The sequence below is a fragment of the Coffea arabica genome, chromosome 2e (genome assembly GCF_036785885.1).
Source record: "Coffea arabica cultivar ET-39 chromosome 2e, Coffea Arabica ET-39 HiFi, whole genome shotgun sequence".
Lineage (NCBI taxonomy): Eukaryota > Viridiplantae > Streptophyta > Magnoliopsida > Gentianales > Rubiaceae > Coffea > Coffea arabica.
The window spans coordinates 12,461,409-12,482,195 of record NC_092313.1 but is presented as its reverse complement, the minus strand read 5'-3'; the positions used below and the strand labels follow the sequence as shown (position 1 = coordinate 12,482,195).

Here is a 20,787-nt window from a genome sequence, read left to right as displayed (position 1 = left end):
TCAACCCTATCTAAAATTAAGTTTAAAATTGCAATCCAAGTTTGGTATGACCTTTTCTAATGTTAATTTGTTTAATGGTTATAACTCCATGAAAAAAATAGTAAGAGGTCCAATTGAGTTTAGTCAATTAGCATCAATCGAGATTGATTTATCATCAATCAAACTAAAATCGAATAAACTCTATCATTGACTACTTTCTCAAACACATATCAATCTATTGATTTATCATCAATCAAACTAAAGCAGAATAAAAATTATTATTGAATAACTTCTCAAGCACATATCAATTTTCAATTAAGAAGCATAAAATACAATACTAGCATTGTGCTAATCAATGTAGATTCAAGCTTGGCTCTTTCAAACACAATTTTAACAATGCAAATTATTTGACGTCTAGAAAGAATATAGAGAGGAGTAAAGGGATATTATATGCAAATATGGCAATAGTTGGAGGTGAAAGTTGAAAGTAACCCGTGATAAAAAGTGAATCCGCTTTTGTTCAATTATCCGGGGCGTTTTACATTCCAATATTCCCCTTCCACTACAATCCATGAATATCTCCCTCAGCGCTTCCCACGACTAGCGAGGGTTCTTTGCCGATAAAAAGCTTAGTCCCATTTAGCAGAAAGAACCCAGAACCACCCCCGCCCCAAAAAAAGAATCTTCTTGCTCTTGTTCTTTTGCCACTTCTTCAGGAGGAGGGGATTAACTGATTACTTCGTTTCCGTGGGTCCATTTTTGCGTCTGAAATTCTCAGTTATTTTCACAGACTCGAAGCAGACAAAAGATGGGAAGGGGAAAGTTTAAGGGAAAGCCCACCGGTCGCCGCCAATTCTCTACTCCTGAAGAGATGAGTATGTCACTGCTTATTTGGTTTGGATTGAATTAAGTCGGAAATTTCCAGTTTCTGATTGTGGATCTGATTTTTTATTAGATAGATTGATTGAAGGTTTACTTAAATTGGGTCTGTTGTTTGGTTTAGTTTGCAAGCTGTTGGGATCTCTCAGCTGACTTTTGGCTGATCTTTATGATGGGTTTGGTTAATTATTAGATACATATGTATACATACTATATTGTTTGAATAAAAAATTGATGTCTAAGTTTGGATTTCTTTTGAGAAATTGAGTTCGGAATTTTGTTGTCTTATTAAGATTGGGCCTGCTGTAAAGTGTAATTGACTAATTCTGAAACCAACTTTCTGTTGGGTCGGATGGATTGAGAACAAAATTGTCTAGTATTCACGCGGACTAGATTCACGATAAGCTTATACTATCACTTATTTTGAATAAATAAAATAAAGAACACTGTATCATCCAACGTTTGTGTTCCCGTCCATTGTTTGAGATATTACAGTACAGCACAGCTGTGTAGAGTACAGTTGCGTATTAGATTAATAATTGCCTTAATAAGAGAATTTGGTAGCATGGTAGATAGTGTGGTTATCTGTATTAATTATCAGAAATTTGTACTGTGTCTTGTAAGAAATGGCTATGTGCTTGGTTATCTATGAGTTTGGAAGTATATTACTGAAGATGTTGAGAAGGAAGTAGAGAAGTCTAATTAGGAACTATGTACAGAGTTAATAACTCGTGATTTAGTCTTAACAATAGTTTTTGACAATGTCTAATTCTGATCATGTGATTTAGTCTAATATTGGCATTTGTACATGGTGCAGCAGTCAAGTTTGTTGTGCAACTCATATATAGTGTACTGACCTGTCTTTGACTTGTACATGTGAATTTGGGTATTACACGGCCAGGCTTGATTTTGGTATAGCAGTTGTTGAGTTTAAGGTTCTTATAAAGAAGCTTTCATTTACTGAAGAGTGTCAGATTAGTTCATTTGGAGGACCTATTTCTTCTTCATTTTATTTCATGTTTGGGTCCTTTTTGCATGATAAGGGGGCTTTCTTTTTAGCTTTATTTTGTCATTATACATTTTTTTTTTTGGAGTGGAAGGGGTTATTTAGGAATCTGAACCATGCTTGAATCTCTTGATATTTCAGTGTGAGTGGCTTATTAAATTGTAGTCTCTAAAGAAGCTACCGAATTAATAAGTTTCATTATGGAAACTGAAAATTATGCTGTCCATTGTAGTTTCTCACATGTGTTTGAAAATTTCATACATGTGGATTAAGGGTTTGTGTTGAAGTAATGTACAGTTGCTTAACATAGCTTTGTTTCCTCTGACAATGTAACAGTTGCTGGAACATCTGCTCCTCGTCCTCGCACATTCAGACAGGTAGATATATTTGCTTTGAACTCCGGTATATAACAACTCACTGATGGTATTCTACAAATCTCTTTTCTACAGGCTATTCATCTTTGGTTGGGCATGCTTACCCTTTCCTTAAATTCTCCATGATCCGTTTTACGTAATTAATATATTTATTGACTGGTGCGCTGCAAAACATTGAGAACTAAATATCTGAACATTAATCAATGGGATTATTTGGGGTCATGGCTTCAAGTCTACATAACTTAATGGAAAATGAGTTTTGGATGTTCTATATTGTACTTGTTAAACCTATAGAAGTGACTAACTAGGGATGCAGTTGATAAGACAGCATCAGAATGCTTAAGATGTGCACAAAAACTTTTGAGTTACTTGATAAGTGTTAAAAAGATAATTTTGCTATCTGATGTTCAAACACAAATCATTAGTGATGTTTGATAAATTAACTGTATATAGGGAGTCTCGAACTTTACCATTTTGCTGGGCCAAGTAATTGACTTGTGTGTGAAGAGGCATGGGGATGTGAAGGAAGGGTATCGAGGGAACCTTGTCCTCGTACAAATTTATCTCTCCATGTGTGCATATCATTTGATGCATCATGTTATGTCACAGTGGATATTACAAATTCTTATAAAATGTGAAATACTATTTGAAAAGAAGTATAATTTATTTAAGTAAATGCCCCCTTATATTCATTTCGAAAATAATAGGGGTCAGTAAGATTATGCTTTCTATTGACTGCGGAGGATTGTAATGATACCTTACTTGTAACAAAGAAGGAAAATTCAATTTTGCTGCAGAATTGAACTTTGAAGTGCTGAAAAAAGCAATTCACATTATTATACCAAACATTATTCAGCACATAACCACATCGAGAGCTCAGTTGGCAAGCAATTAGGTTACTGTATTGAAAGTGTAATGTTCAGAAAGCTGATACCCCTGGCTTGTATTCCCCAGAGATAATTAGGCAGGGAAGGCTCAAGTTGTGATATATGGAATGGGGATGCAGAGGAAGAGAGTGTGTGGATAGGGACGAGTTTGAAGAGTGACCCTTATGATGGGTTGGAGGAAAAGTTCTAGTGGTATATAAGTTAAATGCGTCTTTAAGGTTCAAGTGAATCACTTGCTAGGGATTAATTTTTGTTGGCTTTCATTTTGAGATACATCAGTCTAGGATTTCTATCATAGTTATCAAATTGTTTTAGATTATTAAGTCCCATTGTCCTCGCCCTGTCCATCCAATGTGCAAAAGAAGTGGAATAAAATGCCAATGGTAGTTGATTTACTCTTGGTGGATTATGTCAGATTTGGCATAGTTTTGTAAGCTTCTAGGTAAGAGGTGATGTCAATGTATTATGTGTTGGATGGGACAGGATAGTTGAACGGTTTCAAGCTGTTACTTATCTGTTTCCATTTCGTGAATATTAAATATCCATTTGTGCTTTCTTAAATGCTTGGGATCTAAAGGTTTTCTGAGACTGTATGTTGATTGGAACACCCCCCCCCCCCCCCCAAAAAAAAAAAACACAACAAAAAAGAAAAAGAAAAAGGTATTCTGGTGCTGCTCTTTCTGACAAACACATTTTGTTAAATCTGTGATGCCTTCAGGAAGAAGCTGAAGTGGAAGAAGATGTGAGATCAGAGGAAGAGTCTGAAGAGGAATCTGAGGATGAGGTGGAACTAAGTAAATTGTGGCTTTGTATTGCATGAATAGTATCTCTTTTTAAATTACTGTATTGCATAGTTTAGTGCGATTTATAGTTCTTTGCAGAAAAGGCAGGTGCTTTAACTTACAATTCTTTTTTTTTCTTTTTTTTGGTATTTTCTTTTGTCAGGAGAAGCGTAAAGGCACCCAGGGTGTTATTCAGATTGAGAATCCCAATTTGGCTAAGCCAAAAAATGTGAAAGCTAGAGACATTGATGTAAGAGAGCCTCAAATGATGTGTACACTCTTTTGATTATATCATGGTATCTAGGTTGAACCGTTCCTTGTGTTTTGCAGATGGAGAAAACAACTGAACTTTCACGTCGTGAAAGGTTTGTAATGGTTACTCGTCTATTCTTCTAGTAGTCTACATTGATTATATCAAGCATTTCCTATTTTTATTGTTTGTTTTTGCAGTAGGTGGTTCATGTTTGAATTTTTTTCTGCAATTCTAACAAACTTTTCTTGTTTGCAGAGAGGAGATAGAAAGACAGAAAGCCCATGAAAGGTATATGAAGCTTCAAGAACAGGGGAAAACAGAACAAGCGAGGAAAGATTTAGGTATGCTATTTGCAGTTTGCAACTGAGTTTTGTTAGAAGGTGTTATCTTTGAATTTTTCCATTTAAATTAGAAAATTTAGCATGTCACATAACTCTTAAAAGATCTTGGAGCATGGTTTTTGTACAACTCAATCTGATTCATCTTAAATTGAATGCGCTCATCTACAACTTGCATGATGCTGGAGCAGTATATGTTATTATAGTTGATGGGTTTTTGAAGCATAAGAGTGGGATCTCTTTTATTGATATGTTTCTGTTGCTAACTTAATAACCTTGTTTGGCACTGTAAAAATCCGAGGTCCATTGGTTTTGTAAATGCCATATAGTTTCCTGCACAAACTTGAGCCTTGGCCTTGTTTACTTGTAGATTTGAAATCTGGAAAAAATCTAGCATCTTCTCCATTCTTTCCCAGTGTTTTCTTTCCTTTTTTATTTGTGTTTGGCATACTAATATGTGATTGCCTTTGTGGATTAGGACTTCTAAGCGTGACACTGACTTATTATCTTTGTTTCATTCTTTGCGGATGAGATGATGATTGATTGGCTGATATACTCGGCCTTGAATGCTGCTTAGTTTTGAAAGATGATGTACTTCCACAAAACTTATGTCGACTAAACATTGTTGAACTTGCAGAACGCTTAGCCCTTATAAGGCAACAAAGAGCAGAGGCTGCTAAAAAACGTGAAGAGGAGAAAGCTGGTAGTTTTCATTTTTTTAACTGTTCAACATGCTATTTTATTTATCCCGAGTCTACAACTTGAGGCTAAGTCTCGTTGATTACTCTTGCAGCCAAAGAGCAGAAGAAGGTGGAAGCTCGCAAATGAGGTTGATAGATTCCAAGATGTGAAATTAGTATTTTGATGGTTTAAAAGCAGTTAGTAGTTTCTACAGTTAAAGATTGTTATACAGCCATGTTGGCCAATTGTTAAGACTGATGTTTCTCATAAGTTTGACAATTCGTGGTTGTTGAAACAAGATCAATACCTTTCAGTATTTTTGCCTTATGTTCTGTAACACAAGTTGCACAATGGCGTATATTTGGCCTTAACGGTTCTATGAAGTGTATGCCTGTCTTTGTTGAATTACGGAAATTCTGAAACAAAATGGGATCTAGGTAACCTATTTGAATAGCTTGTGACACAGAGTTTGCTCTGTTAACAGCTTGGCTGTTGTTTTGGCTCCCTTGAAGTACCGGGCTGATACGGGCATGCAGTATTCCTGCAGGCTGCAGTTGAGTGATAACTTTGGGGTAGGAGTCATTCAGAAGCGTCTTTAATTTAGTTACAAAAAAAAATCATAAACTATTTTCGAGATGTATTATATATTCCACTTCCACAATCCCCAGTATTCATTTTCGCCTTGTGCCAGTATTTTTTGCCTTGCACAAGCTTGTGTTCATGGTCAATGCAAGAGCTAATATTGTTTGTTTCTTTGTTGAATGATACTCGAACATTGAGTTGATCCTTCATATGCTGCTGTGTCCGGTGTTAAACCTTTAATTTGCTTGAATGGTGGCCACGCAATTTATTTGCATTTGGATGTACACAAATTGTGAGTGAGACCAATACCATGCGTCTTAATTGTGATAATGTAGGTGTATCTTGGCTTTTATTCAGCATAATTAGTAACACAACTAGATGCTCTACTGACCACTGGGGGTTTGGTCCATTGCTCAGGAGAAGGCTCTTAAAGTTCTCTCCTCAAATTTAGGGTTCGAATTCTAGATCCGAAAAATGGCAGTCGGGAATGGGAAAGGTGTGAGGATGAGGTTAGAGGTCTCCTTAAATTTAGGACTCGTATTCTAGGTTAAAAAATGATAGTTGAGAATGAGAAGGGTGTGAGGGTGGGATGGGAGATTAAAAGAAAAAAAGGTAGACATGATACCACATCCTTTTACAAGATTACACGTTTACGACCATAAAAAATTGGCTTTGTTGATCCACGGGATTGTGGAGATTGTTAGCAAATTCATGGTAGGTGAGTAAAGCAAAACGTGTTTGTTTTCTTTTTCTTTTTCTTTTTAATAAAGATGACGTAATACAAAAATATGAAAGTTAAAAAGGACAATACATAGCAGATGGTTCCCAAATCCTAATTCCTACAATCATTGTCCATGAGATGAATAATTGTAGTATTACTTAACTGGTGCATGTATCTATCGAGAAGAGAAATATCAAAGGCTTCATTTATATTGTCGACTAGTTTTCAGTTAGACCTATCGTGTTTCAGTTTTTGACCTATATGCTTCTGGACTACTAATCTAGATTTAATACATTTGGTCTTTTATATTCATGAAATTTATCCGTTTGGATTGTATTTTTTGGAGAACTTTTGGGTATAAATTACTGTAGTATTTTTTTTAGGATATAATGTATGTGAGGTGAAAAGATAATTGAAAATTATGTACAAACAATATTCACGAAAAAATGTAAAAAATTTTCTCCAAATAAATCACAATTCAAACGAGGCTATAGGCATATTGAATTCTAGCCCGTGTTCTGATCTTGTAATTTTAATGCACTGGTACTTTGTGTCCGCGAAATGTAAACTTCTTAAAAAAAGAAAAGGGAAGGTAAACTTCTAATTTGTGATAATTTGTAAAATACATATGCTTCTAACAAGTAGGATAAATCACCAAAAATACATCAATTCGCTTTATAGCCGAAATAGAGTAAATTATATTTTGATTTTTTTAAAAAAATTAATTCTTTCTTCATTTGCTTTATTCATGGATTATCCATACTTTTTTTAATTCATTCAATATCAGTCAGAAATATGTGATTATACCATGGAGAACTCATTTAATTTTATTATATGTAATAAATATTATGTGTTAATTGAGAAAAGGTTTAGCCAACGAGTTGTTTAGTCAAATTTTTTACCTAACATTTTCTTCTAAAACATTTTCAGCGTACAAGGACAAAAGGTTGAAGCGCTAGTTCATGGTATAGATATAGAATTTTTCAACAAATTTTTTGACACCTATAACTGGTGCTACATTTCCAATGCAAAAGTTCAATCCATTTTGACCACAAAGTTCCACCAAAAAAAAATGAACATTGATGGATCATCAACACCACATCTGCTATCCAACAAATTGATAGGCGACTCATTTCAGGTGTCTCTATCTCCCACCTTAACAGAAATTACAAAATAAGTACAATCCAAATTTTGTTTTAAAAACTAACAAGCAAGTATGCCTCTTAAATAACACTATCAAAAAATTCATATATTCAAACCTTCTTGCAATTGCCATTCACATTCAACCACAATCTATAACAGCAGATCCATGAATTAGACAAGTTATCATTATTGATCAACAGTTGGACTAATACCTATCTAATTAATAAAAACGCACTATAGATATATTCTCACCAAGAATGTTATACAGCTTTCAACCAATGACACTAATTCTTTGGCGTGAATATGGTTTGTTTGGATTGGCCTTTATTTTCCCAAATATATTTGCTTACATCATCTTTACAATTTCCAATACGCCTTTTTACCTTCCCAATTACCTTTTCATTGCACATACATCACATCACAAAAAGTGCTACAGTAAAAATATCTCAACTAACTTACAATCCAAACAAACAACAATGAGAACCAATCAACCAACCAATAGTTGACATTGCTCCTGCCCCTTTGTAAGCATCATCCCACAATAAGTAATACAAAAATTACAAATCTTCAAGAGGAGCTATTACACTAAAAAATAGCTTCTAATAGTATATTCAAAACTTTTGTAACTCTCAACCTATCTACAAGATAATAGAGACAATACAAGGAAAGACACAACTACAACAAACTACTAGCATCTACAAGAAAAAGTTAAATCCAATAGATTACTACTTTAGTTTCATGCAAATACAAGAAGCACTGTGAAGGAAACTTATGAATTCCATTTTTACCTAATCTTCTATTTTTATACTTTAATATACAATTACACTTAGGGTGCGTTTGTTTCTATAGATTTAGAATTGAATTAGAATCAAAATTCTGTAGAATTGGAATTCTATGAATTGGAATTCCAAGTCATTCCAATTCTTTCGTTTCGAAAATGCATAGAATTGATACGGAATTTATTTGGAATTCCAAATTCTTTGTTTGCATGAGAGAAGAATTCATTAGGAAATAGAATTGTTTTCAAGAAAATTTGCTTACATAAAATTTTTCTTTTTTTCTTTTTTCTATATAATAATTTCTTTTTTTCTTACATTTAGCTAATTTTTACTAAAGATTTAAAAGAAAAAACCATTTTGTGCCTTTAATAATTTATTTTTTCTCACTCTCATATAAATTTCTTTAGAGAGCATTTCCTTTAGCATGTTTTGATCCATTATCCCTTTTTGTGAAGAAATATTTCCCCATCTCAGCCGTGGTATTTTCAACTGTGTTTTGATATATTATAATAAAACAAAATTCTTTCTTATTTCTAATACTTATGCAAAATTCAAAAAAGATTTCATCAATCATAATAGCTATGCACAACTAACACTCAAACTCCTTCATTAAGTACCAATGGCATGATAAAACTATGAGAGAGGAAAAGTTTGAAGCAATTTTTCACTCATGTGACAATAACTACAAAATCAAGAAGCAATATTTCATGCAAAAAAAAAGATAAGAAAACAATCAGTTACAAATAAATCCTACATATATAACAAAAACACTTGATCAAATGCTTGAACTGTATAAACCAAAAAGCTAAAAACTATCAGTTACAAATAAATCCTAACTCAAGAGGCCAACTATATAAACCAATTTCTGTTTCTCCCTTTTCCACCCCTGCTCCAACCACCTCGTCCTGTTTCTGTCTCTGTTTTATGTTCTTCAGTAAATAAATAGAAACTTAAAAACAAAAAAAAATCCAGTCAAAAACGCATATCTCCAAATACCCCTTTGTCTGTTCATATCAATTCTTCACTTAGGTAGCTGTGCATTGAGCTGTAAGGAGAGTTGATAGCCACAAATTGTATATGTTCAGGCATAACTCTGCAGATCAGAGGTCAAGAGAAAGTACTTCAATGAAGCAGCAGATATAACATTTCAACGCCCAGTTTTGGGACGTTTCATTCCACTAGTATTGAGAGGTGACATGTTGCCACTTGGTCCTGGACTCTCTTCTCTAAAATTTGAGTTCAGCATGGCTAGTTCATGAAGCTGCTACCTCTTTATATGGTCCTGAGACTCATCCTGCAAGAAAAGAAAATAAGGAATATCAGTTGAAACCAGGTTAACTTGATTTCCATCAAGGGTTCACACCAGAACTTGTGATGACATTTACTGAGGCTATACACAAATTTTAGCTAGATTTGACTATGAAGTTCAGCGACTGAACTTCATGGTCAAATTCATTTTCTCATTCTATGGTTAATTGGACTTCAATGTCAAAAAAGAGGGGTGAAAAAAGAAGAGTAACATCAATTATCTCAAGTAGTTAACTTATGCAATTTTGAAGAAAATTATGTAGCATACCACAGGCTTTTGATTTAAATAATTGAACTCAAACCCACTCCAGTCACAGCACCACAAATTAGTAAGAGGAAGCAGAAACAAAAGCAGACCTTCAATCATTAAGAAATGCACAAGTTAACCAGAAAGGTCAAAATATCAATTATCAAGATAACTAACAGCAATCTGCAGAGATAAGCAAAACATAAGCCCATGGTCAAAAAATTTCAGAAAGTTTTCACCTCAAGCGAATTTCCTCCTTTACAGAATCTTTGGCATCATCTGTAGTAGTAACTACAAAAAGCAGCTTGGATCTCACAGTATTCAGAACGAGGACACGCTCAGCAGCCACCTGCAAACTTAAGCAATTGTACTAAAATCACCAAAAAGAATAATCATCCAAGAGCAAATCCAAGTTAAGGAAGTAATGAAACAGCGGTCATCAGTTAATAGAATTCGTCTTCCACAATCAACTACACATCATAATTCCACAACCAACTTTGCAGAAACTAAGTAAATTGCGGAACACTGAGATAAAGAACTCATCCATAAACATATGATTCTAACATCAGAAACTATTCATTACCTTGAATTGGAGAAAAGGTTTATCATGAGTTCATTGATCAAATTAAAGAGAAATCAAGAAACAGAGATACAAGGAACCAAAATCAATTAACCCTATTAACCAAGTAACAAGAATCAGTCAAATTAAAATAATACAAAAAATGAACTAATGGAGAAAAAGAAGAAATTCTTACCAGAGCTGCAAGGATATGATCAATCCTCTCTTTAATCCCGAAATTAGGAATCCAGTATCTACACAAAGTAAAACACGAAATATAGACACGATGATAGTAAAAATAACAAGAGGGGAAAAATGAAAAAAGAAGAAGAAGAAAAGGAAACTGAAACCAACTTTATCCACGCATGACAATAAACTCTCCGTCATTGAACAAATCTGGTGGCCAATTTGCCAGTATCGTAGTCAAGTTCGACCACAATTCCGTCACAAAATTCAAGCTCAAGCGGAGAAAAGCGGATGCATTCGCTTTCACCTCCCCGGAATATACGAATCTCCAAAGAAGAGAGCACTTGGAGGGGTGGCAGGAATGGTGAAGAGTAGAGGGATGGTCGGAGGAGCGAAGGGCAATGGGGGTGATGGTCGTGTGAGAGGCGCAAAATGTTAAAACTGAGATGGAAGCGGCGGTGGAGAGCAAGAGCCATTGAGCCGAGCAAGCGGTGAATTAGACAGAAAGAGGGAAGCGAATAAACTTGACCCGATTTTTATTTTTTATCCACATTAGACCCGCGTGTAGACCCATTTTTTAGGGTTTAGACGTGGAATTGGAATCAGAATTCTTTTGGTCTGATAAAGAATTCAACTCATGGAATTGAAACCTCTTGGAATTAGAATTCAATGCCAATACCATGGAAAATGCAGCATCCAAACACAAGAATTAGAATTGGGGTTCCAATTATAATTCTAAACCCCAATTCTATGGTTACCAAACGCACCCTTAGTCTTTTAATGGCTCTCTTTTTCTTATTACAAATTATACTTCTATACTATAACGCCAAACAATGGGTTGTGGTGTATTCTATAGATATAGATATATTGTTGTCAAATTCCATGACTATTGGGGTGAAATTGCAGCGATTGTCGCCGAAATAATGAACAGCGACAATCAGTTTGGGTGAAAATCAACTAGTGGCGTAAACTTTTTGTCAATTTACAACAGCTTAGTCTATGGATATTATTGTCATCTTATGTTATCAGATAGAAGATTAACCAAAAGGAGAGTGTTAATATCATATCACTTCTCTAAAAAGAATTGGAGAAGGCAAAATGGCAGTCTTGGCATATATAGTTACCACTTACAAGGTGACTACATATAATTCACCTGTATGCAATATCGAGTTTTATTATGCTTTTGTACCGTGTATTTTGAGAGCACAGAGGCCAGGCTAGACATTGGCCAGTTTTTTTAAGGGTTAATTACGATTAAATCCTACCTCATTTTTCACTTTACCCCTTAACCTTTAATTTTGCTCACTTAACCCTCTTATAGGACAAAATTACCCTTCCATTATTTTGACTTTTCATTTACCTTTTTTCCTGTCTTTTATTTCTTTTTCTCTTTCTTCTCTCTTTCATCCTTCCCAGTAGAAAACTCCATCTCAATGGAAATTTTTATTTTGAGTTTGTATTTGCATTTCTGGGGTGAAGGTTTAAAAAGCATTAAAAACTAATTTTGATTTTTTGTATGATGTCACGTGTCACAAATTTCAATTGATAATTATTAATCAGGTCACAATTTCATCTTATGATATTTTCTTGATAATAAAATGAGAAACTAGAAAGGAAAGAGGAAAAATCAAAATTAAAAGAATTGAAAGGCTAAAAATTGTATTTTAGGAAAGTGATTTGAATATTTTTTTAATCATTTAAGGAGAAGATAGATCTCTGCAATTTCTCTTTTTTAATTCAAATCATTAAGATGAAAATTTTTGTCGAAAAGAGGAAGAATTAAAGAAAGAAGAAAGAGGCAAAGAAAATAAAAGAGCAAAAAAGGGGAAAGAAAAAAAATAAAAGAGAAAAATAAGAGTTTAGAATAATAGAGGGATAATTTTGTCCAATGGGGTAGAAAGTGAGACAAAAAAATGATTAGGAGATAAAGTGAGAAATGTGATATACTTTAGAAGATTAATTGTGATTAATTTAGATTAAAGTAATAATAGAGTGATATACCCTTTACCTTTGGAGTAGGCATGTCAAGTTATCAATGGATGGAGATTACCCAAATATACCATTAGGTCCATGATGGATCTGGATCCAACTTTTTAAGTCTAGATTCTGTAGAAGAAATATGGGTCGAGATGCGTACAATGCGAAGCAAATTTACAGTGTCTTACAGTGTTTTATTACTTTAAAATACTTGACACTAAAGTAGTTTGAAAGTGCTAGTATTTTCAGTTTCGCGTAAATGGCTTTCAATCATTAACTTCCATTCGCAGAATTCTGATTACATAACAACAACTGGATACAAATGCTTGCATCGACAAGAAAAGGTGAAAAAAGTGGAGTTTCAGTTACATGCAAACTGAACTGGACAAGGACGGATCCAGCTGCATCCCAAGAATTTTAAAAATCTCATTTGCTCCCTTATAAATTTTAAAAATTTTGTTTGTATTGTGAATTTAAACTTACAAAATTATTCTGATATCAATTACTTGCTGTACTCCCCCTATAGCTTGAGAATTTGGTATTCATTAGATATATGTTTTACATTTTACTTTTGCCCCACAAAAATTTCAAAAATGTTATTAGCAAATAGGAGTATAAATGAACACAATCAAACCAAATACTCTAGTATTGAAGCTTGTCAATCTATTTTAACAAGTTTAAAATTGTTTTTAGGTTTGGCTTATTTATTCATCAAGCCGAATTCATATGAGTTTTTAAAGAGGCGAATTCATATTTCTTCGTATGAATTTTATGTTAATCAAGCCAAGTTTGAACCAATTTGAAAGTTTACCAAATACAAAATGTAATTCATGTTTGATTTAATTGGTTAGAGAATCAATATAAATAAGCTATTATCAAATTATATTTAATCATATTTCATAAAATGAATTTTTCATCCTTCATATTTCACAAAATAAATTTTTTCGTCCCTCATATTTTACAAAATTAAAATTTTCATTCTTCATTGATTATGCGTACGACTAATCTTTTCTTATTTTTGAAAACTAATGTATATGTCTATTTGATTTCATCTAAACAGTACAAATAGCATGTGATATAGTTGTATTTGATTTCATTTAACAAATATATTATATGCTATTCGTACTGTTCAGGTGAAATCAAATAGTTATATATATGGGTTAAAAAAAAGAAACTATTCATACACATGATCAATGAAGGATGAAAAAATTCATTTTATAAAATGTAAAAAATGAAAAAATTTATTTTTTAAAATATGAGGGACAAAAATATTGATTTTGTAAAATGTGAGGGATAAAAAAAATAAATTATGTAAAATTTGATATGACAAATTTGCCCCTAAAAACTGATCACATGCAAGGTATGTGGTGGATTTTGACGAAAAATCAGTCAAAAATTTAGATAAGAACCAAACTTGATCAATGTAAATTTATAAGGGATGTGAAATTATATTTTTAAAAGTGAAGGACGAAAAAAATTATTTTGTTGGTATTTGGGCCATGGGGATCCGGGGCCAGCCCAGCCAGGAGGTCGGTTTTGTTACATTCCCATAAATAAAACGTCGCAGCGCCGAAGTTTTAGCCTGTCATTAGACGAGTTAGGGCTTCGTCCTATTACCAGAAATACAGAGTAAACGAAATTAGGGCGTCGTTGGTTCATCCATGGCAGAGATTGAGGTACCTTGGGATGATGCTGGAAGAGGAGGGATTGCGGTGGTTGGAGATTTGAAAGAGTCATCGTCGCCGGTCCATAAGAAGCAGAGATCGGACGAAAAAGATGAACTGGAGTTTTATGACGAAGACATTCGGCAAATAAATTTACAAGCTGATCAATTGGTTTATACCGAAAAAGACCATGCCTTGGATAGCATCATTTCAATTCTGAACGACTACTACCCTGATGGCTGCAATGACGAGAATGATGTATGGTTTAAGTACTGGCGACAGCTCGTAGATAGCGAGGTACCGGGGTTTGTCTTTGTCCCTTTGTTCCTTTCGTCCTCCCCATGCTATGCCTGCCTTCACTGGCAATTCTATCTTTGTTGCCCGTATTGTTTATTTAAATTTGTTGTATTCTGAAATTCCTGTCGCTTTGCTTTTGTATGTGTTGCCCAGGGCTTTGATATTGACCCTATCCCGTACCATGATACTACGAAGCTGCCTATCCCGTACCATGATACTAGGAACCTGGCCTTCGTTCCATTACTGGAGTTGGAAAATTATCCAGGCATTCATGAGCGTATTATTAAACAGGCAAACCTTGCAATTGAGCATCACAACCAAAAGAAAGTATGCCTTCTTTTTCTTGCTATATTGCATTCCTCCTTCTTTTGATACCCCCCATAAATCAGCCGTAGTTAATGTCTTTTGATTAACTTCTTGGAAAGAAATTATTTATTTATTCTGCAGGACACAGACTATGAGTTTGCGAAGGTTGAGAAGGCAAACGCACGATTTTGGGGTCCAACTGGTACCAATTTTTATATTACCTTCCTGGCCAAGGATTCTTATGCTGCTTGTGGTTTGACTACCTTTCAAGCTCTGGTATGGGAAGGTGCAGAACCTGATGAATACTATGTCAAGTTCTGCAGGCCTAAAGTAGTTGCAAATTGACTTATCTCTTGTAAGTAGTTGCAAATAGGTAAGTACTTTTGCTAACCTGTTCCAATGCGTTAGCTATGAAGGCAATCAAGTCAATTTTGTGCATTGCTCAAACATTTTAATTCTTGCATGCTAATTCCGTTTAGCAAATTTGTTCATGATGCAATGGAAATATGAGGTTGGAAAGCTACGTACTTCATAGCTCCTTATTGTACTCAAATGACTCCAAAAGTGTCGAATCCTTGAAATCTTGCATATTTTAAGAAACTAAATTCTTATGACAAGCATCCGTTAAGTAAACAAATTACTCAATTTTCCCTGCCAAATATATGCCTTGTTCCTTTCTCCCACCCCATTATCATTATCCCCTGAGGGGGGTGTTGGTTGGTTCAGATAGGAGAAAAGAAGGCAACTTTCTTTTCGGGCTGCTTTGCATGGGCATTTATCTACCGCAAGCATCTGGTAACGCCATGAGTACCACATTTCGGGAAACCCGTAGCAGAACAACACAACACTAGATCCGGCCCCTATCTCAGCAACATGAATTTGCAACCCTCTTACCATTATATATTTGTGTCCTATCCCATCCTTATCTATTTTGTCAACTTTTAACACTCCTTTGGGATATGATATACTAAAGATGAGATCTCTTTTGAGTTTGCCGAATCCTTGGGCACCAAAAGCTAAACCGCTTGTATTTTTGAATTCAAAAACCTCTGTTCCATCTTCTTCTTTGTCAAAACCAGTTAGGAGCACGGCATGTTCCCCAATGTATCTGTCGATTGAAGATTTTCCTTTATATACTCCCTGCAAAAAATTCACAAATTTTAGTTTTACCACTCACCCAATGTCCACTAATATTAGTTGCTTCTTATCTAATGCCAACCTGGCCAATTTCTCCAGATTCCTTGAAGTTGGGGTAATATAAAGACATTAGACCAACAACTGGAAACCCTTTTATTATGTCATCAACTTCTCGTTTTTGCTTTTGCACTTGGTCAGCCTTGAGTTCATGGTCAGGGAGTAGGGTTCGACTATCGTAGCTAGTGACAAAAATTCTCGTTGCCTACAAATTTTGAAATAATTTAATTGTTAACATATTATTCTAAACCAAATTGCAGATATAAAGGTATGCATTTCATCTTACCTGAAGGGGCGGCCGACAACTAATACAGTCATGAATATACGGATATTCACTACTCAGGGTAAGACCTCTTGCTTTAGCATAGTCAAAGAGTCTAATTGTGTGGTATGCTTCAAATCTCTGTTGTTTGATGTCTTCATCTCTGGCCCCATCCCTCCTTTTTACACAGTTGAGAATTTCTTGCATGGATAAGGGGATTTGTGACTCTTCCCTGTGACAAGTCTGATATTGGGATGCGATTGCTTCTGAACCAACAACTGCCCAACAGACATCTGTACAAAATTTTAATAATTGTGATTTCAGTTGAAATTGAAAAACTATAATTTTCTTTTAAAACTCAAAAGACTTACTCGTTCTTACTTTCCGGACAGGGAGCAGGACATGAGGTTCAGATCGCCATGAAAAAGATTCCTATAAGTAAAGAAATAAAAGTTTGTAAACAACTTATACTAAGCATCAACCTATAGTTTAAGTATTGTATAATTTTTTATGGCAAATCCAAGTGCCATCACAAAGATGCAAAAACGAATTAAAAAAATAAAAAAAAATCTAAGGCATAACAAGTAACGACACTGTTGTGGTACAGAACCAGAATTGTTGCAGGAAATGGAAATAAGTAGACTTCAGAAATGAATTTAGCAGGTTTGCAGACACAATGAATTCAAACGAAAACCTTCATTGCATTCATTAATGGGGGTTAATTCCGGAACTGAATCAGACTTGGCGGGAAAAGTGTAGAAGGGGAAAACAGAATGGGGGTTAACTCCGGAACTGATGAGGGGTTCTGGAGTGTTTCTTGATAATGTTCGGATACAATGGGGGTTAACTGGCGGGAACTGATGGGGGGATGCAAGCCCTGTTCGTCCAAAGTTCTGAGACATCACCCTACGGGCTTTTCAGTGGCAGGGGCCAAAATGTGTATATATATATCTATCTGCTATATGTAATTTGGAACGGAGGTAAGGGAGGTTAATGCAAACTAAATACTTAATGGCCGTCCTTGAGATCCTGATAGGTGTATTAATCAGTAGTAACTAAGGTTTTTTGTTCGACTTTCAATAATTCTTTTTCTCTTTTTAAATTAAAAAATGAATTAAATTACTCAATATTCAAAATGCACTTGGCTTGTTAAAGATTCCTTCAAACTTAATTTGCTAACTAATCAAGCTAGACAATTTTGTTTGTAGTTTTAAATTTTCTACACCTAAAAATTGATTTTCTCAAATTTAAGTGAATTACTCCCTCAAAGTGCATTCATCATTCGTCAAAACAGGCAAAAGTGAGGGAGTAAGGGTGCTAAAGATTTTACATCCTTCTTCTACAGGCATGGATAGAGCATATTTTGACAGGTGATCAGCAGTCTGTTTGAATTCTCATTTACAATGACATAGCTTTAGATGGGGGGGGGGGTTCCTTTTTAGCAGCTGCAAGCAGTCTTGCAGGAGTGCTTTTTGCAGGAGTGCTTTCTTTTGGTTTTCCTTCGATCTCCCTGCTTCTTGAAGCTCCAGTAGGCTGTCCACAACAATTTTTGAGTCGGAAAGAATTAAAATTTCAGTAAAATTGCATGTTGTGTGTGAAGTAAAACAATTTTACATTCTATGCGTACTTGGTTGCACAATAGTACATGTGTTCATGGACCCAAAAAAGAAAAAGAAATTAAAAGAACCCCAAATGATTAGAAAAATTAAAGCCCAAGATAGTTTGTGCTCCTACTAGTTAATTGGCGGAAAGATCAAGTTAATTATTTTGGAAACTCTCTATGGCATATCATGCATCTCACTTACACAAGGGAAGAAAAACAGGATATCAAAAACTATGAAAGAAATAAAAAGATAAGAAACTTATGAGAAAATTGCTATTGCTCATACGTTTCAACGATTAAGATTTGTTGTATATTTGAAAATTGCGAACGTACATTAATAAAATTAAGTGCCTGCCCGCACTAGTCCCAACTACATACACACGCACATCAAAATATACGAATACAAGGAGAAAACATAATCAGTAATTCACTTAAATTTGAGAAAATCAATTTTTAGGTGTAGAAAATTTAAAACTACAAACAAAATTGTCTAGCTTGATTAGTTAGCAAATTAAGTTTGAAGGAATCTTTAACAAGCCAAGTGCATTTTGAATATTGAGTAATTTAATTCATTTTTTAATTTAAAAAGAGAAAAAGAATTATTGAAAGTCGAACAAAAAACCTTAGTTACTACTGATTAATACACCTATCAGGATCTCAAGGACAGCCATTAAGCATTTAGTTTGCATTAACCTCCCTTACCTCCGTTCCAAATTACATATAGCAGATAGATATATATATACACATTTTGGCCCCTGCCACTGAAAAGCCCGTAGGGTGATGTCTCAGAACTTTGGACGAACAGGGCTTGCATCCCCCCATCAGTTCCCGCCAGTTAACCCCCATTGTATCCGAACATTATCAAGAAACACTCCAGAACCCCTCATCAGTTCCGGAGTTAACCCCCATTCTGTTTTCCCCTTCTATACTTTTTCCGCCAAGTCTGATTCAGTTCCGGAGTTAACCCCCCATTAATGAATGCAATGAAGGTTTTCGTTTGAATTCATTGTGTCTACAAACCTGCTAAATTCATTTCTGAAGTCTACTTATTTTCATTTCCTGCAACAATTCTGGTTCTGTACCACAACAGTGTCGTTACTTGTTATGCCTTAGATTTTTTTTTATTTTTTTAATTCGTTTTTGCATCTTTGTGATGGCACTTGGATTTGCCATAAAAAAATTATACAATACTTAAACTATAGGTTGATGCTTAGTATAAGTTGTTTACAAACTTTTATTTCTTTACTTATAGGAATCTTTTTCATGGCGATCTGAACCTCATGTCCTGCTCCCTGTCCGGAAAGTAAGAACGAGTAAATCTTTTGAGCTTTAAACGAAAATTATAGTTTTTCAATTTCAACTGAAATCACAATTATTAAAATTTTGTACAGATGTCTGTTGGGCAGTTGTTGGTTCAGAAGCAATCGCATCCCAATATCAGACTTGTCACAGGGAAGAGTCACAAATCCCCTTATCCATGCAAGAAATTCTCAACTGTGTAAAAAGGAGGGATGGGGCCAGAGATGAAGACATCAAACAACAGAGATTTGAAGCATACCACACAATTAGACTCTTTGACTATGCTAAAGCAAGAGGTCTTACCCTGAGTAGTGAATATCCGTATATTCATGACTGTATTAGTTGTCGGCCGCCCCTTCAGGTAAGATGAAATGCATACCTTTATATCTGCAATTTGGTTTAGAATAATATGTTAACAATTAAATTATTTCAAAATTTGTAGGCAACGAGAATTTTTGTCACTAGCTACGATAGTCGAACCCTACTCCCTGACCATGAACTCAAGGCTGACCAAGTACAAAAGCAAAAACGAGAAGTTGATGACATAATAAAAGGGTTTCCAGTTGTTGGTCTAATGTCTTTATATTACCCCAGCTTCAAGGAATCTGGAGAAATTGGCCAGGTTGGCATTAGATAAGAAGCAACTAATATTAGTGGACATTGGGTGAGTGGTAAAACTAAAATTTGTGAATTTTTTGCAGGGAGTATATAAAGGAAAATCTTCAATCGACAGATACATTGGGGAACATGCCGTGCTCCTAACTGGTTTTGACAAAGAAGAAGATGGAACAGAGGTTTTTGAATTCAAAAATACAAGCGGTTTAGCTTTTGGTGCCCAAGGATTCGGCAAACTCAAAAGAGATCTCATCTTTAGCATATCATATCCCAAAGGAGTGTTAAAAGTTGACAAAATAGATAAGGATGGGATAGGACACAAATATATAATGGCAAGAGGGTTGCAAATTCATGTTGCTGAGATAGGGGCCGGATCTAGTGTTGTGTTGTTCTGCTACGGGTTTCCCGAAATGTGGTACTCATGGCGTCACGTTATTATATCCCAAATATGCTATTTTTGTTGAAGGCATATCCCAAATATGTTAACTATTTAAATTCTATGTACATAAATACTAGTATTCTTTAACGGGTAATAAAATAGTATTCTTTAATGTGTACATTATGAAATATGGATTTGGACTAACCTCAATCAAGAATGAATTTCAAAATAAATACATAAAAAAGGCGTGGTATTTGGGCCATTGGTAGAGCTTTTAACAAGCCTAATCGAGCCGAATATTTGGTGTTCAGATCTGTTCATATATTATACAAATTGGGCCCGAATTCGACTCGAATATTAACAAATTATAAATATTGTTTAAATTTGATTCGTTTATTTGTATAAATATTCAAACTCAAGCTCAACCTCGATTCGTTAAACTATTTGAGCTCGAATTCGAGTTCGAATTTGATTTTAAATTTATTTA

At 34.7% G+C, this 20,787-nt stretch overlaps 4 protein-coding genes and 2 long non-coding RNA genes across 8 annotated transcripts; 3 read left to right on the top strand and 3 right to left on the bottom strand.

The window, feature by feature from the left end:
• Positions 1–486: 486 nt before the first annotated feature.
• LOC113731010 (uncharacterized) lies at positions 487–5,584 on the top strand. Its single transcript, XM_027256043.2, has 8 exons — positions 487–854; positions 2,201–2,241; positions 3,844–3,909; positions 4,071–4,157; positions 4,238–4,272; positions 4,416–4,501; positions 5,136–5,201; positions 5,292–5,584. The coding sequence occupies exons 1-8, from the start codon at positions 788–790 to the stop codon at positions 5,324–5,326; spliced, it is 483 nt and encodes a 160-aa protein (XP_027111844.1). The 5' UTR covers positions 487–787; the 3' UTR covers positions 5,327–5,584.
• A 3,429-nt stretch (positions 5,585–9,013) lies between these two features.
• Positions 9,014–11,170, bottom strand: LOC113731009 (uncharacterized). Of its 2 annotated transcripts, none has more exons than XR_003458456.2 (4): positions 10,873–11,164; positions 10,715–10,772; positions 10,199–10,315; positions 9,014–9,698 (listed from the first exon to the last, which is right to left on the bottom strand). It is a non-coding gene; the product is annotated as an uncharacterized lncRNA (long non-coding RNA). The 2 variants fall into 2 exon arrangements; XR_003458455.2 differs by having other exon boundaries at positions 9,084–9,698; positions 10,199–10,308; positions 10,873–11,170.
• Positions 11,171–14,232: 3,062 nt separating this feature from the next.
• On the top strand, positions 14,233–15,397 carry LOC113731007 (uncharacterized). Of its 2 annotated transcripts, none has more exons than XM_027256042.2 (3): positions 14,233–14,650; positions 14,796–14,969; positions 15,090–15,397. In XM_027256042.2, the coding sequence occupies exons 1-3, from the start codon at positions 14,343–14,345 to the stop codon at positions 15,205–15,207; spliced, it is 600 nt and encodes a 199-aa protein (XP_027111843.1). In that variant the 5' UTR covers positions 14,233–14,342; the 3' UTR covers positions 15,208–15,397. The 2 variants fall into 2 exon arrangements, with proteins under 2 accessions (XP_027111843.1, XP_027111842.1); XM_027256041.2 differs by having other exon boundaries at positions 14,238–14,642.
• A 175-nt stretch (positions 15,398–15,572) lies between these two features.
• On the bottom strand, positions 15,573–16,747 carry LOC113731005 (uncharacterized). The gene is made up of 3 exons (XM_027256039.2): positions 16,429–16,747; positions 16,168–16,347; positions 15,573–16,088 (listed from the first exon to the last, which is right to left on the bottom strand). Exons 1-3 carry the CDS (start codon positions 16,609–16,611, stop codon positions 15,573–15,575), a joined length of 879 nt encoding a protein of 292 aa, XP_027111840.1. The 5' UTR covers positions 16,612–16,747.
• A 1,806-nt stretch (positions 16,748–18,553) lies between these two features.
• Positions 18,554–19,754, bottom strand: LOC140036667 (uncharacterized). The gene is made up of 3 exons (XR_011840223.1): positions 19,610–19,754; positions 19,397–19,501; positions 18,554–19,299 (listed from the first exon to the last, which is right to left on the bottom strand). It is a non-coding gene; the product is annotated as an uncharacterized lncRNA (long non-coding RNA).
• Positions 19,485–20,478, top strand: LOC113731006 (uncharacterized). Its single transcript, XM_027256040.2, has 3 exons — positions 19,485–19,667; positions 19,749–19,928; positions 20,008–20,478. Exons 1-3 carry the CDS (start codon positions 19,485–19,487, stop codon positions 20,383–20,385), a joined length of 741 nt encoding a protein of 246 aa, XP_027111841.1. The 3' UTR covers positions 20,386–20,478.
• Positions 20,479–20,787: the final 309 nt, after the last annotated feature.